This window comes from Lissotriton vulgaris, chromosome 4_1 (genome assembly GCF_964263255.1).
Source record: "Lissotriton vulgaris chromosome 4_1, aLisVul1.2, whole genome shotgun sequence".
NCBI lineage: Eukaryota > Metazoa > Chordata > Amphibia > Caudata > Salamandridae > Lissotriton > Lissotriton vulgaris.
In genome coordinates, this window is record NC_141691.1 from 726,211,346 (window position 1) to 726,227,141 (window position 15,796).

Genomic DNA, 15,796 nt, shown 5'->3' on the forward strand with positions numbered 1-15,796 from the left:
AGAACTAATCCAAAAGTCATAACTCCTTTTCATTTAAACCAATCTGTCGAGTTACCTGTGTTTTTCCAAAACCCAGACTCTGTGGCAGAAAGGGCTCTACGCACACTAGATGTTAAAAGAGCTCCTCTTTACTATATAGATAGGACTAAGACTTTTCGAAAAACAAAACAACTGTTTGTGTCTTTCTCTCCACCGCATAAAGGCAACCCCATCTCTAAAGGTGGGATTGCAAGGTGGATTGTAAAATGTATACAAATATGCTATCAAAAAGAAAAACGTACATTAACTGTTCGACCTAGCGGTCACTCAACCCGCAAACTAGGGGCCTCTATGGCTTTCTCAGGAAACATCCCCCTAGAGGACATATGCAAAGTATCAACAATTTCTGCAACGCACACCTTCACTAAACACTACTGTGTTGATGTGCAAGCCAAGCAGCAAGCTGCAGTAGGCCAAGCTGTCCTTAAAACTATTTTTCAAACAACTGCAACAGATACAGGTGACCACCTCTAAGGGAGACACTGCTGCACAATCGATGCTAAGTGTACAATCTGCAGCTCATATGCCTCAAACGGAAAATGCTACTTACCAGTATGCATCTGTTCTTGGCATGTAGAGCTGCAGAGTTGTACATGTCCTCCCGCCTCCCCGGGACCTGTATCTGTTCCAGTTTTATCTTACTTAGATGCACAGGCATGGACATCTTTTTCTTTACTTCTACTAACTCCATCATGGCGAAAAACTATCCAAGGATGGAGCCGATGCCCATGCGCACTATTGTCCAAGGGAGGAGTCACCTATCTCATGACTACAAAGACTTCTTCCAATAAGACAACAACATGCAGTCATCAGAGCCCAACACCAGGTGGCGATCTATTGCTAAGTTACAACTCTGCAGCGCTACATGCCAAGAACAGATGCATACTGGTAAGTAGCATTTTCCTTTCCTACATAGGATAACATTGACTGTTTTTCTTAGAAAAGCTTTTAAGCGTGGAGTTTGAAAACCTACAGAAATTCTTTAAAATTGTACTGTTTAGCAAAAACTTTTTTACTTACCTGTTTACAGGAAATGTCCCAGTGTAGTATCCAGGTATACTACACGGAGTAAGAAAAGTAATCTAAAATAACTTACCAGGTATTTTACTGAAAATCCCATTCAAGTCTATGTACTGTATTTACAAAGTGTTGCATTTCTCTGCAACCAATACTGTAAGTCAAAACAAAGTGCATACACAATTACAATTCAAACTGTTTACAAACTGCATTACTACTGAAAAGTATTTGCTCACCTGTGCCAGGCCTGCTTGGTTCTAGAAAATACAATTTCTAAAATAAGTTTTCATCCAAAAACAATTGGTCTGAAGTTCATTATTTGAGTGTGTGAATTCATTTGCTGACTGTGTACAACAAATGCTTAACACTGTCTCTGATACTGCCTTCCTACTCGACCACATTACCATAAACAGCGAGTGAGGTGCTATCTAACTTTACCTCTGCCTACCTTTGGGGTACCACTGAACTCTGTGCATACTATACTTCCCTGTGGTATAGTATGTACAGATCCAGCTTCCTACAATGAGGGATGGGTTTGCTATTCTATTCAGTGCTTAGAACTATTAAAGATCAACATTTGGAGGAAAAGGAACAGTTGCCTGTATCTTAGCTCTCCTTCAGGTGTCTATTGATTATAGTCACGAGCAACACTACCTCTTTCCCGGAGGAATGAGTTAGGAGTTCTTGTGGCTTAATACTGTGGATACTTTTCTTTACATTAAAGACAAACTGCCTTAACTAGCACTGACCAAGCATGGTGGGATTCTGATGGGCAATGCCGTCTTAAAGGAGCAGTGTCATTTTTCCAATCATTAGTAGTATTTAGAAACCTTGTTCATGGCAGGTCTGTGGGGAGGTGGAGTTGAACCATAAATGCAGGACTTCAAGAGGCCTTCTGGAAAATGTCTTGCAAAATCTTGGTCCGTGACTGCAACTACTCTGATAATTTCCTCCCCCTTCCCCCACCCACTTTCTTTCGGACCAATTTATGCACGGACTGGCTGTAAAAATATCTAGCAAATCAAAGAATGTTTGAAGATAGCGGATTCATATTTTCTGTCTTTATTATTTTTATTTGCAGAGAAAGAGACCTGTGCAGAAAGTTGAGATGGGCACAACTAACCAGAATGATGTGGACATGAGCTGGATTCCCCAAGAAACTTTGAATCAAATTAGTAAGTGACTGTTCAAGTGATTCATAAGCCAATATGCTAGATCTTATATTTCGATTTTTTTTTGGGGGGGGGAGGGGAATGTGTTGTGATCTTATGTTATGAATGTTGCATGGTCAAAATATCAAAATGCATACGTGTGATTTTGTGTGATTATAAAATATTGGCCAGCAGTGACATGTTGTGAACCCTTCAGCATATGTTTTTTGTTATCAACTCTGATTGTATTGCTTCAGATATTTCTGGATAGGTGTGTGTAGTTTTAAATATGTTGCCACATGCCTAAAGATAATGTTTCTAAATGCTGCTTTGCATGCTTTCACAATTATGCTGGCTGCTCTGTAATCTCTCCTGCTATCTTTTTTGTTTTGCTTCCTTGCGGCTTCAGTGCAGAGTAGACGAGGTGAGGAAATTGAACTTTGCTGCAAATTTAAAATGTGTTTGTTGTGCATTTCTGAGTATGTTTGTAATGCAGTTGTACTGGCCATTCGATGGCAGAGCATGTTTGTAAATGTTGGGGGTCTCCAACAGGCATTTTCTGAGCTACCAGTAGCTCTCCAGCTACTGCGAAGTAGCTCACACACCTGGATCCCTGCCCAGTGTGCCATTCAGAAGGTCTGGAGTAGGGCAGCGCTGCCTTCTGCCCTGTTCAGCTTCTTGAACTTTGAGGCGTAAGAATATCCTCTGATTCCTATGACCTCTTGAGCCCAGGTTTTCTGCAGAAAAGTACAAAGTGGGCAAGCTATTGATTGTACCACAAGATTTCAAAATATGATTGCTGCTACATTGCTGGAGAGAAGACTATCTGAAGATCTGTTAAGTTCCTTCCTGAACTAGGAAGGACTAAGTACAGGTTAAGCTAGTGTGGAAGCCACCCTTTACCATGTAGCTTGGCATCCTTATCAACAGGTGATGATGCTTCAACAAAGTGGGCTTGACGTAGATTTAAACATGTGACAGTTATTATATTCAATAGTTATATAACTGCACCTAATGAGCTCTTGAATAAAGAGTAGAGAGCCCCTAATCTCGTTCTTGGCTAACTTTGAATTTGTCTGTCGATTGAGAGGGGGGTGGTCAGAATAAGTGTTCAGTATTTTTTGCAATTCCTAATTTTGAAAATTGTCCCCATGAGGATCAAATGAATGGTACTCAATTGCCTTTTTGAAAGCCACCTTTGTTGATTTATATAAAGCCATTCTGATATCTATCTATTAACATTTCGTGTTAAACAAAGGTGGCTGTTCAAATCATTGAGACCGCCTACAGTTATGATTAACAATTTTGAAATATCGTGGGCAAATACATGTTCGAGGCATGTGTGCTGTGATACACATGCTTTGCATACTCCTGCCATTTAGTGTTGGGTCCGGATGTTTGCAAGTTGTTTTTAGGTCTCTCCTGGTGGGCTGCGCACATGTGCAGTCTCGCTGGCGAGATTATTTTTTAGGTAGCTTTCAGTTATGGGCTTTAAGCCCCGCCCCTATTTCCCATTGGCCGGCTTCACCGTTTATGCTAAACAGTGGCCAGGCATTGGGAAAGAGCCTTCTGTGACGTAGACTTTTCTCTTTTTGAGACGGCCCACTTAGACGGGCTCGTCTACTTCCTTTTGGTGTAAAAGGTTTCTTATTTTTATGGGGCCATGTTGACCCATAAAGATAAGAAACTTTTTACGCCAAAAGGAAGTAGACGAGCCCGTCTAAGTGGGCCGTCTCAAAAAGAGAAAAGTCTACGTCATAATGTCAGATCTTATAACAACATTACTGTACCTTGATGTGGAAATTATGAATTATTGCATATGTCCCAATACAAAATACTCTATATTATTAATAACCCTCTGCATTCGAACAACATTCCGCCCTCTTCACTCAGCCCTGTGACGTTATTTCTTACCCCCTCCAATGCATCTCCGGACAGATTAAGTCTGCTGACGACTTGGCAGACTAGTAGTCTCTACAAGCCTCTCATGACACGCTCTGTCACCAGGCGTCGCTCTACACCTCACTTCCACGCTCTATGGTTCCTGTTAGCTTTCGATGTAGTCCATTCGCTCGACTGCACTACCGGAAGTGTCTTTCTGCCAGTAGGTTGGAGTTTCACCGGAAATACAGAAGTCAATCTTCCGGCTTTGCTTTCCCCCGCTCAGACTGCAGCCGGCTTTCGTGGTATAAAGGAGTCAAGTCAAGTCAGAGAATTTGTATAGCGCACTACATACCCAGAGGGTCTCAAGGCGCTTAGGAAGGGGAGGAGGATTACTTGTCAAATATCCACATTTTAAGTTGCTTTCTGAATGCTAAGTGGTTCTGGGTAAGGCGTATGTAGGTGGGGAGTGAGTTCCATGTTTTAGCAGCCAGGTATGAGAAGGATCTGCCTCCCATGGTGGTCTTGTTGATGCGAGGTACAGTGGCGAGGGCTTGGCTGGAGGACCGTAGTTGGCGGGAGGGGGTGTAGAAGGACAGTCGTGAGTTGAGGCATTCTGGTCCGATGTCGTAGAGTGATTTGTGTGCGTGGGTTAGCAGTCGGAAAGTGATTAATAATAATAATAATAATAATACTGATTCTTGTAAAGCGCGAACAGCTACCTCGCGAGGAGGTGTCCCGGCGCTGAAAAGAAACCGCAGCAGCAGAGGGATGCAGGGAGAGGTACTAGGTTTTCTGTCCAAAGAGCCAAGTCTTTAGGAGTTTCCTAAAGATGGCTTCTGACGGGGCAGATTGGATGGCAGGGACGGGTAGCCAGTGGAGGTCTTTCAGGTGATCAGAGATGTGTTCGTTGCGCGGGATGTTTAATATGATTCTGGCTGAGGCGTTTTGGATTCGCTGGAGTTTCTTCTGGAGTTTAGCGGTAGTACCTGCGTAGAGGGTGTTTCCGTAGTCCAGTCGGCTCGTGACCAGAGCATGGGTGACTGTTTTCCTGGTTTCGGTGGGGATCCAGCGAAATGTTTTTTTGAGCATGCGAAGAATGTTGAAACAGGATGAGGATACGGCGCTGACTTGTCTGTTCATTGAAAGTGAAGAGTCCAGGATAACGCCTAGGTTCCGTGCGTGGTCTGTCGGGATGGGTGCTTTTCCAAGGGCTTCCGGCCACCAAGAGTCGTCCCATGCAGAGGGGGATGTACCTAGGATGAGGACTTCTGTTTTATCTGAGTTCAGTTTCAGACGGCTGTGTTTCATCCATTCAGCAACTTCTTTCATTCCTTCGTGTAGGTTAGTTTTGGCGGTGCTGGGGTCCTTGGTGAGAGAAAGGATTAGTCGAGTGTCATCCGCGTAAGAGATGATGTTGAGGTTGTGTTGGCGGGCGATGGCCGCGAGGGGGCACATGTATACGTTGAAGAGGGTGGGGCTGAGTGAGGATCCTTGTGGTACGCCACAGATGACTTCAGTGGCCTCGGACTTGAATGGTGGAAGGCGGACTCTCTGGGTTCTTCCGGTGAGGAACGAGGTGATCCATTCAAGTGCTTTTCCTTGTATTCCGATGTTACTGAGGCGTTGTAAGAGGGTGCTGTGGCAGACTGTGTCGAATGCTGCAGAGAGGTCGAGGAGGATGAGGGCGACTGTCTCCATTGTCCAGTACAGTTCGAATGTCGTCTGTTGCTGCGATGAGGGCGGTTTCAGTGCTGTGTTTTGCTCGGAAGCCAGATTGTGCGGAGTTGAGGGATTTGTTGGCTTCGAGGAAAGCGGCGAGCTGGTTGTTGACAGCTTTCTCGATTACTTTGGCCGGGAATGGAAGGAGCGAGATGGGGCGGTAATTTTTGAGTTCGGTGGGGTCCGCTGTGGGTTTTTTCAGAAGGGCGGTGAGTTCAGCGTGTTTCCAGCTTTCCGGGAAGGTGGCGGAGTTGAAGGAGCAGTTGATGACGTCTCGGAGGTGTGGTGCTATGACGGAGTCTGCTTTGTTGAAGATGTGGTGAGGACATGGGTCTGTGGGGGATCCTGAGTGGATGGAGTTCATCGGGCGGATGGTGTCCTCAGTGGAGATTGGGTTCCAGTCGTTGAGGGTGTTCGCGGGGGGAGAATGTTCAGCATATGGTTGGGTGGGTTGGTTACCGGGTTGGTTGTCGAAGCTGTTGTGGATGTCTGCAATCTTGTTGTGGAAGAATGAGGCTAGGGAGTCGCAGAGGGCTTGAGAGGGGGTGAGATCGTTGGAGTTGGCCGAGGGATTGGAAAATTCCTTGACGATGTTGAAAAGTTCCTTGCTGTTGTGGGCGTTGTTGTCTAGTCGATCCTTGAATGCTGTTTTCTTGGCCTTTCGGATTAGTTGGTGGTGAGTGCGGGTGGCGTTTTTGAAGGCGTCCTTGGTGCTGGTGGTTGGGTCTTTTTTCCAGGCCTTTTCAAGGGAGCGGCAGAGTTTCTTGGACTTCTTAAGATCATCGTTGAACCATGAGGCCTTCTTGTTGCCAGGTTTGCTTTGACGTTTTTTCAGTGGTGCTAAGGTGTCGGCGGTGTTGGATAACCATAGGGTGAAGTTGGCGGCGGCTTGGTTTGGGTTAGAAGAGTGGGCTGGGGTGTTTAGAAGGAGCGATGAGGAGATCTGGTCGGTGGTGATTTTGTTCCAGTTTCTTTGCAGAGTTGGTTGGAGGTGGTTGGTGGGTTTTGGTTTGTTGTAGGTGAAGTGAACACAGCTGTGGTCCGTCCAGAGGAGATCCGTAGTGTGGTTGAAGGAGACATGATTGCTGGAGGTGAAGATGGGGTCGAGTGTGTGACCTGCGATGTGGGTGGGGGAAGTGACCAGTTGTTTAAGTCCGAGGTTGGCGAGGTTGTCCAAGAGGGTGGTGGTGTTGCGGTCGTTGATCTTTTCAAGGTGAAAGTTGAGGTCTCCCAGAAGGTTGTATTCTTTGGAGGGGAGCGCGTGTGGGGTGATGAAGTCCGTGATGTCTTCACTGAATTTTGAGCGGGGACCTGGTGGTCTATAGAGGAGGGTGCCTCTAAGTGTGGTCTTGGGGTCGATGTGGATCTGGAAGTGAAGGTGTTCGGAGTTGGCGAGGTTGGCGTCAGAGCTGGTTGAGATGCGGATTGATTTCTTATGGACGATAGCGATTCCTCCTCCTCCTCCTCCTCCTCCTCCTGCGTGTGATCTTATAGTTTTCAGGGATGGCAATGGTGATGTCTGGGGCGGAAGAGGCGTTCATCCATGTTTCCGTTAGGAAGGCGATGTCTGGGGAGATGGTGTCTAATAGATTCCATAGGTCAATGGCGTGTCTGTGGACCGAGCGGGTGTTGAGAAGGATGCATTGTAGGTGGTTGGGGTCGGGAATCTGTGGTGTGGTCGTAGCGGGGTGTTGTTGTTGGTGCCGCTGAATTTGCATGAGTAGCAGGAGAAAGGTCCATGGGTGAGTCCAGGAGCAGCTTGGACGCAGTTGGGGGTGCGACCGGGGTTGAGGGCTAGGAGGGTGGCGGCATCGTAGGTGATGCGGGAGGGCTGGGCAGCGCGAGGGGCAGGGGGTCTGGTGCTGGGCGCGGTCCAGGCGCGGACGGGCGTAGACGGGCTTACCTTTGGCGCACCTTCGGCGCGGATTGGGCGCGGTCGCTGCGCGTGGACACTGCGCGCGGGAACTACTGTCATATATGGAGAGTGGAGGGGGAGGGGCGAGGGCGACTCAGCTGGGAGGCGGGGCGGGCACACGAGGACAACAACAAGCAAAATGGAGGCGGAGGGGGGAGCAAACTAGAGGTGAACGCGCTGGCAGACTTTCAATAGCGCTATAACATACACAGAGCGCAAATTAAACAAAGCGTTAAAGCAGCACACAGTAAGCAAAATTGAATGGCAATATTGAGAGGAGAAGCAAAGGAGGCAATGCAGCGTTACGATACCAGATACACTGGGAGCGACCACTCAGCTCTGGCGAGAGGAGCGAGACACGGCGCTTACAGGGAGAGGAGCGCTATTTCAGCTTAGTGGGAGGGCGACTCAGCTGGGAGGCGGGGCGGGCACACGAGGACAACAACAAGCAAAATGGAGGCGGAGGGGGGAGCAAACTAGAGGTGAACGCGCTGGCAGACTTTCAATAGCGCTATAACATACACAGAGCGCAAATTAAACAAAGCGTTAAAGCAGCACACAGTAAGCAAAATTGAATGGCAATATTGAGAGGAGAAGCAAAGGAGGCAATGCAGCGTTACGATACCAGATACACTGGGAGCGACCACTCAGCTCTGGCGAGGTGCAAGCGCAGATGAAATGTCGGTTGAAGAGAAAAGCGGAGGTGGTGATCCCATCAGGCCTCTGTGTGAGGCACCAACAGGGGGTTGTCAGGCAGTTGAAGGGGCATGAAAAGCAGTAGCTGATAAGAGGCTCATAAGCAGCTCATAATTGCATGCCTGTAACCAGAGGCTTCATGCATGACTTGACGTATTAGCTCCTAATACTCTTTCTTCTCCCTGATGACTTTCTCTTCCCTTACTGGCCCTGTATTGTCCCCTGTGGCTGAGAGGACACTACTGCCCCTTATTATCTGCTCACTTATTCCCCTGGCATTAGTGACACTTGTGAATGACGTACAAACTGCCGATGACCTCAGAGGCCTCTGATGGCTATGCTGCTACCTTCTGCAGACAAAAGACACCAGACTACAAGTTAGACTGGCATATGCTAGACAGCAGAACACCTCAACGAGCTGTGGGCTTGCTCAAGCAGTGCCACATGTTTGCCCCTAAAGTGACATTTCTGCGCTAAGCCAAAAAAAAACAGAGCTACACAACTAGGCTGTTCTGTTGTAATTATTTATTTTAGTGGTGGTTTCTCAGTGTTTTCCACACCTTTTGAAATCGGTGTTTATTGGATTGCCTATTCCCAGGAATAGGCAAAAACTCTATTTCCAGTGTTTACAAAGCATGGCATTTGTTTTTACAGTGCATAGAGCATGTTGTGTCATACTTGGATGGGTTTAGCTTCTGTTCCGCGAGCCTGGCCACGAAGTAGGAGTCGAATCCCGCGATTCGGTGGGTGGTGTGAAGTTGCACGCCTGTCCAGAGTTCCAGAATGGCAGGGGAGGGGCTGGTAAACGTGCTACTTTAACTCCCTCCAACTAAGTTGTCCAAATTATTCACACCTGCTGAAAGTGATAAAAGCACAAACCCTACCATCCTTGTCATACGCACTGGCCAACTGGTGTGGCAAAGAAGCAGGGCTGTTAAACAGCCTACAAACAAAAGTATACAAAGCAGTTTTAAACCTTCCAAAATCGTCGGCACCGGCGCAGGTTCGTCTAGAATTTGGCCTTCTAAATCAGAAGTTTCGCAGTATGGGAACCTTTGTGAAACTTTGCCATTAATTATGCATGTCGGAAGACAATTCATTGGACAACCTGTGCTGGAAAGAAATAGACACCCAGCAGAAACAGCACGTTCCAAACAGTTGGGGAGGCTACCTGTCTCAATCCCTAACCTGCATAGGAATTGAAGAAACGTGGGACACGAAGCTAGATACACTTTTGACAAAATTGTAAACAATGCGGTCAAATTTGAATCCTACCTTGAAGACAAAATAAATACCGCAAAAAGACGACACGGGTGGACCGTGATAAATTCATATTCCGGGATAAAACCACAGACCTACCTAGAAAGCCACTTTAATAGTTTGTTAAAACAAAGATACATAAAACATCGACTAGGTCTACAGTTCTCAAAGGACTTGTTACCAGCCTGGAAAAATTGTCACACCGACCCCCTTGTCGTCTATGTGGATACCGAAATGAAACATTAACGCACTTACTATGTGTGTGCCCGGCACTTAAGGACTTGAGGAGACGGCTTTTAAAGAACATTTTTCACAAATTGAACATTCGGACTTGTAGGCAAGCCGTAATCCGATGGCTAGATGGATCATGTCCTATGTTGGCCTGCAGGGGGGTCAAATATATGATGAAAGCCCAATCTCTCTTACAGCAAGCTGACCTTGGAATCATACCACCAAACTGAAATATGACACTTACTTTGCCATTTGACAAACAGTTTTATTTGCCAATATTTTAAAAAGTTTTTTATGTCCTATGATGATCTAAATGCATTTTGTAATATTTTTTAATAATTTTATACAATAAAATTGACCTGACACTCCCTCCTCTGTTATTTGTTTCTGGGTGGGTGGCAAACGCACCCCATTTCCTCCTCCTGAATTCCCCCCTCTCTGGTATCTGTGTCTCTGTGGGCGGGGCCCCCTCTCGTGCCCTACACCCGCCCATGGTCTGTGGATTAAGATGTCTCTCTCCAGGCGCTTGGTCAAGGATGGGGGCGCAGGCGGGTTGGGAGGCCTTGCTGGTAATTACTCCTGTATTGATTCACTGCTTCCAAACATCATTTCCTTTAACCGGCTCAGTCTGTGCGCCGTCGCACGGCTAATTAACTTCAATTACTGCTTATTGGAGCTGCGCCGTGACGTAGGGCTCCATAAGTGAGCCCCGCCGGGAGCCGGCCTGAGCTGGCAGTCCGAGAGGGCAGGGGTGCTATAAGGGCTTTATCCAGCCATTCATCCCTGGGGCGTGCAGTGGGGTACAACCCATCCACGTCAGCTGGGCTTGGTAGGGAGGGCGAATGGTGGCACAGACCAGAGGAAGCGGAAAACTCACACAGGCACAACTACGTATACTCCTTTTCTGCTACACACACAGGTGGGAGTCAGAAACAACTAATAGCACACAAAGACATGCACACTTACATCTGTCTCTTACACGCACCAGTGGGAGTCTGAAACAACTGAAAGCACACACAGGCACAACTACATATACTCCAGTTCTGTTGCACACACAGGTGGGAGTCTGGGAACAGGACGAAAAATACACACAGGCACACCTACACATACTCCAGGTCTCCTACACACACAGGTGAGATCCACTCTCCCTCCTTCTCTCTCTCCTTCTCTCTCTCTCCCCCAAACTCTTCTCCTCCTTCTCTCTCTCCCTCCGTCTCTCCCCTTCTCTGCTCTTCTCTCTCCCTCCTTCTCTCTGCTTCTCTCTCCCCACCGCCCTTACCCCGCTTCGCTCTCACCTCTTTCTCTGCTGACTTTAATCTCATTTTCCCTTGAGACACATTTTACATGTCTCCAGTTTCTCATAGAGTCGATCGCTACAGGACACTTATTGAACAAGCATTAAAAATGCAATAGGTCTCGCCTTTGATTAAGTTAAAGCCATGTGCTTTCTAATGGTATTGTATAGCAAAGCAAATGGCTTTATTTAATATTAGGCAAGATCTATTGCATTTTTAATGCTTGTTCTTCGAAGAAGTCTTTCCTAGTCGTGAGGTAAGGTGACTCCTCCTTCCAGTGATAGTGCACATGGGCATTGACTCTATTGTTAGATTGTTTTCTTTCCGCCATCGGGTTCGGATGTGTCCTGCTTCGCTACGGTTTGAAACAGTCCTTTTGGTTCCCCTCGGTGTGCAATCCACTCTACCCTCTGGTATTGATATTGTACTTTTTTCCCTCTCTCTGCGTATCCCGTCGATCGAAAAGTCTTATCTTTGGTCAAAAACATTGTGGAAGGCCTTCAGGCCTAGCTGTGTCGAACCACCCCTCTGCCAATGGAACAGACTGTTTCAAATCTGTCCTTGGTGCCACTCAAAGTACCCTTGAACCGATCTACACCAGGTCTGCAACTTGTGCTCATCACCGGAGCACAAGGAAGGAGACTGCAAAGCCTGTTGGTCGTTTAGGTAAAAAAAACTCTTCAAGATCATCTGGCTCTTTGAGAAATGCAGCACCAAGACACAACATACTTCGGATTTCTTCGGAGAAGAATTTGAACAGGAAGAAGTGGCAGTTGCAGAAGAGGAGGCCTTCTCAGTCCCAGAATCAGATTCAGACCTTGAAATTGAGTTGGAGTTCGAAGACATTCCAGCAGGTTTGGGTGTCGTGAGTACTAAAACCCATGTACCCAATCTTCCATCAAACATAAGGCTCTGACACAACCTCTGGCTTCAGGCCTTAGTCTACACCAAGCTGATGTTTGACGCCCCTCCCTCGGGCCCGGCATTAAAACAAGTGGTCAAGCTTTCTGGCCTGGAAACGAGCAGAGACCGATCATCTTCAGACCCAAAACATTCTGCTCCAAAAGATAGATCTGGTTCGGAGCTAAAACCTTCTGCTTCGAAGGACAAGTCCGGTTTGGCACCAAAAATGTCTGCTCCGAAAACGAAACAAGAACTTTCAGATTCCCCAGAACCGATCTCCACTATTATGATGGACAGACTAGATTCAAAGCAGAAAAAGCTTTACATCTATCCAGACCCTGGACATATTAGCCAAAACTCCTTCCAAAAGGAAAGTCAATCCAGAGGACACTGGATATACATTCCCTCTTAAGAAGAAGATGGACATTGCTACAAGTCCTATCCATCCTACTTTGCCATCCTCTCCACCATCTTCACCTTTACAAGTACTGCCAGGCCATTACACATAACACTACAGGGCTCTCCTCATACCCAGTCTGCTTTAGGAGATCAAAATGATGATGATGACAATGTTTCTTTGCCAACAGATCCATGGGATGATTATAATATTGATCCAACCATGGAGAATGACCCAGACCTATACCCTACAAAACCTTCACCTGCAAACTATAATGTATCCTATCTAGAGCTCATTTCCCGAAGCAGCAGGGTGTCCTTGGGTTATACTGCATAAAGAGGCCTTACATGACCACTTTTTATTCGAAACACTAGAGTCTTGACACAGAATTAGTCTGTCTCCCTATGTTAAAAGGCATGATGAGACATGCAGATGACATTTTAAGGACCCTGTACGTGCACGCATTTTAACACTCTGGATTGATAATTATAAACCCTCACATCCTGTTTTTAGTAAAGGACAGCTCCCTCTAGATTGCCTAGTAGTTTCCAACACTCGTAAAAGAGCAAACTCACAGACCTCTGGGGATGCACCTCCCATAACGAATCTAAGCTTATTGACGCATCTGCTAAAAAGGTAGCTGCTAATCGCTGGTGCATTGCTAACACGCAGGGCCTACTAGGTATGTCAGGGCACACTGGGATGAGATGGAAGGCCTACTTCTGTAAATCCCAGAAAAGCTATTTCAAGAAGAGAGAATAATTTCTAACTCTTCTATTAGATTTGCTCTTGATGCCGCTGACACTGCAGCGAAACAAGTTCACAACTAGCATTATCTTATGTCAGGATGCCGACTTAAAATTTCAGGTTTTAAACAAGAAGTCCAGCAGTCTATTTTAAATACTCCTTTTGACGAGCAGCATCTTTTCGGGCCTTGGGTTGATTAGGCTTTAGAAAGATTAGAAAAGACAGATGCGGCGAAATCCATGAGAGCACTTGAGACTAATTCAGAGGCTTCTTTCGCTGCTCAGTCTATAGAGCAAGGTCTAAAAGTACATCCTCCGATCCTAACATTTCCTCATAGAAGTTCAATACGCTTCCCCCTTCCGGTAGAAGCTTCTATAGAGGAGGGTACAGAGAAAGCCATTTTAAAGCTAGGGGGTAAGGGCACACCAACGCGCAAGTCCCCTTCTCAAAATCAATCGGGGGCTTTTATAGTGCACTACTCACCGTGAGGGTCTCAAGGCCATGTAGGGGGCGCAGGGTAGGGGAACATCTGATGACTGTGAGCTCATTCCGGGCCTTGGCTGCGAAGTAGGAGAAGGCTGTTCCACCCGCTCTGGTTCTTAGGATGCGTGGGGACTCTGCTAGGGTGAGTTCGGTGGAGTGGAGGTTCCTTTTCGGTACGTGGAAAGAGATTCTTTTGTTGTGGTATTTGGGTCTGATGTTGTGGAGGGATTTGTAGGTGTGGGTGAGTAGCTTGAAGGCTACACTCTTCTCAACGGGAATCCAGTGGAGGTCTCGTAGGTATTGGGTCATGTGCTCATGTCGTGGGGTGCTGTGGTGTTCTGGATGGTCTGGAATAATTGTAGCAGAGATTTGTTGATTCCAGCGCAGAGGGAGTTTCCGTAGACCAGTCTGCTAGTTTTGCAGCGTGAATCTTTCTGGATTCACTATGCTGTGCATTATTCCGCGGTATAGTGGTTGGGTCTGGAATCGTAGTCTTTTCTTAGTTTTTAGGTCTCGGCCTATTTCCATTCCGAAGGAATGGAATAGGACGAGTCTATAGCAGTGAAACCAAGAGTTTCACCATGAGCCCAAAAAAGAGGTTTTTCACGAGTGCATGTGCTCTCGTGCACGAGCTTGCCCGAGTCTTCTGCCTGCCTCCTGCCTTGAAGGCAATCTGCTTCTCCGCCCCCTGCTGTTCCCTCCCACTCGTTCGCACATCAAAGGCTGCTCACTCAATTTCTCCTCCCCCCTCCCCAGCCAGCTTCCTCCAGGCCGTGTTCCCTCCCCTGCTACCCCATCCTCACTCATCCCTCGCACCCCCCTCCTCCTTCAGGCCCCCACCATTTGCCCTATCTTGACATCTACTCTGATTAATGGGCCTATACCTACATACTTAGCTCATACATTAAGCGAGAGCTATGAAAAAGATGAGTACTGACTGGCTAAGAGTGTTAATAGTTCTTAAATCTTGAAGAGTCCAACATTTACATCTATGATAGTTCTATGGAATTTTGTATTTTATTTTTATGGTCTTCGCTACTCCCATCAGTACCAATAATGTCTACATTGCAGGCCTTTGTCCTTCCTTCAAACAGGATTCCTGCTCTCCAAATTCCCCTCCTTTCCTCTGCCCCCTCCAGGGTCGCACCGCGGTGATAGTCGGGAAATCCCCTCCTCGGTCTCTCCCAAGATATGGCCCTACTGCAAAAGCACAACATTTCACAAAATGCGTGCATGTTTTATTCAATAGCTTGCAAGCAGGCTTCGTCTCAAATTTAAACTACATGGGAGGCATGCCGCCATAATTTCAGCTATGTGTAGAATTAAAATAAAAACTCCATGCATTGCCAAGGCACCGCGGTTTCTGGGCTAAACTGGTAAAACAAGACTTTCTCTAGCGTGCCCTTCGCTCTACCTACCCACCCCCCACCCACCCCTTTTCCAAACCCGCTCCACAGCTGTGTATTCCATGATTTAATTATGATGGTATGCAAGCCTGTCAGGTTTTTCGGTATCCAGATTAACAAAAGCAACACAGAAAAGCCAAATTCCATAGCTGCCGACTGTGCAATTAAAACCGAACGTTTTCCAATTTCCAAGAATGTTGATGCCTGGCAACGCTTCAGCGCCCGGGCGAACTCCGCCCACGGCACCCCCGTCTCACTGCCACGGCTAAATGCGCCATCGCCCACGGATAATTACAGATGGAAGGTTTATCACGTTTAAGGCCACACCGGCTTACAGAAAACATGCCACATGGGTTTGACTCAATGTTTCCAATATCGGAACTGAGCTGCAGTGCCAGACCTGTGGCACTCTGAAATCATGAAAGACGAACATTCAGCCTGCGACAGGGTGAAGAGTAGACCTCGCCAATTGGACACGAGAAACATCTGAATGGCACTTGCAAAGTGAAGGTGTATTAAGGGGCAAGGGCAATGAACTTGAAACAGATTTATGGTAATGGCCCACCCATAAAACGCATACAGGCAGAGGTTATGAAACTACGTTGCTTTGCCTGCGTTTGTTTCCAAAAAGTTGTTTCGCCAGTTTCTCTCTG

The 15,796-nt window shown here is 46.8% G+C and overlaps 1 protein-coding gene across 1 annotated transcript in view; it reads left to right on the plus strand.

Annotated features, from left to right (window-relative positions):
• The window catches only part of SSR1 (signal sequence receptor subunit 1), a 175,442-nt gene that overhangs the window by 123,057 nt on the left and 36,589 nt on the right, over positions 1-15,796 (plus strand). Inside the window, exon 7 of the mRNA XM_086965019.1 lies at positions 2,138-2,231. Within this exon, the coding sequence (XP_086821145.1) occupies positions 2,138-2,231 (94 nt within the window). The remainder of the gene's footprint in view (positions 1-2,137; positions 2,232-15,796) is intronic.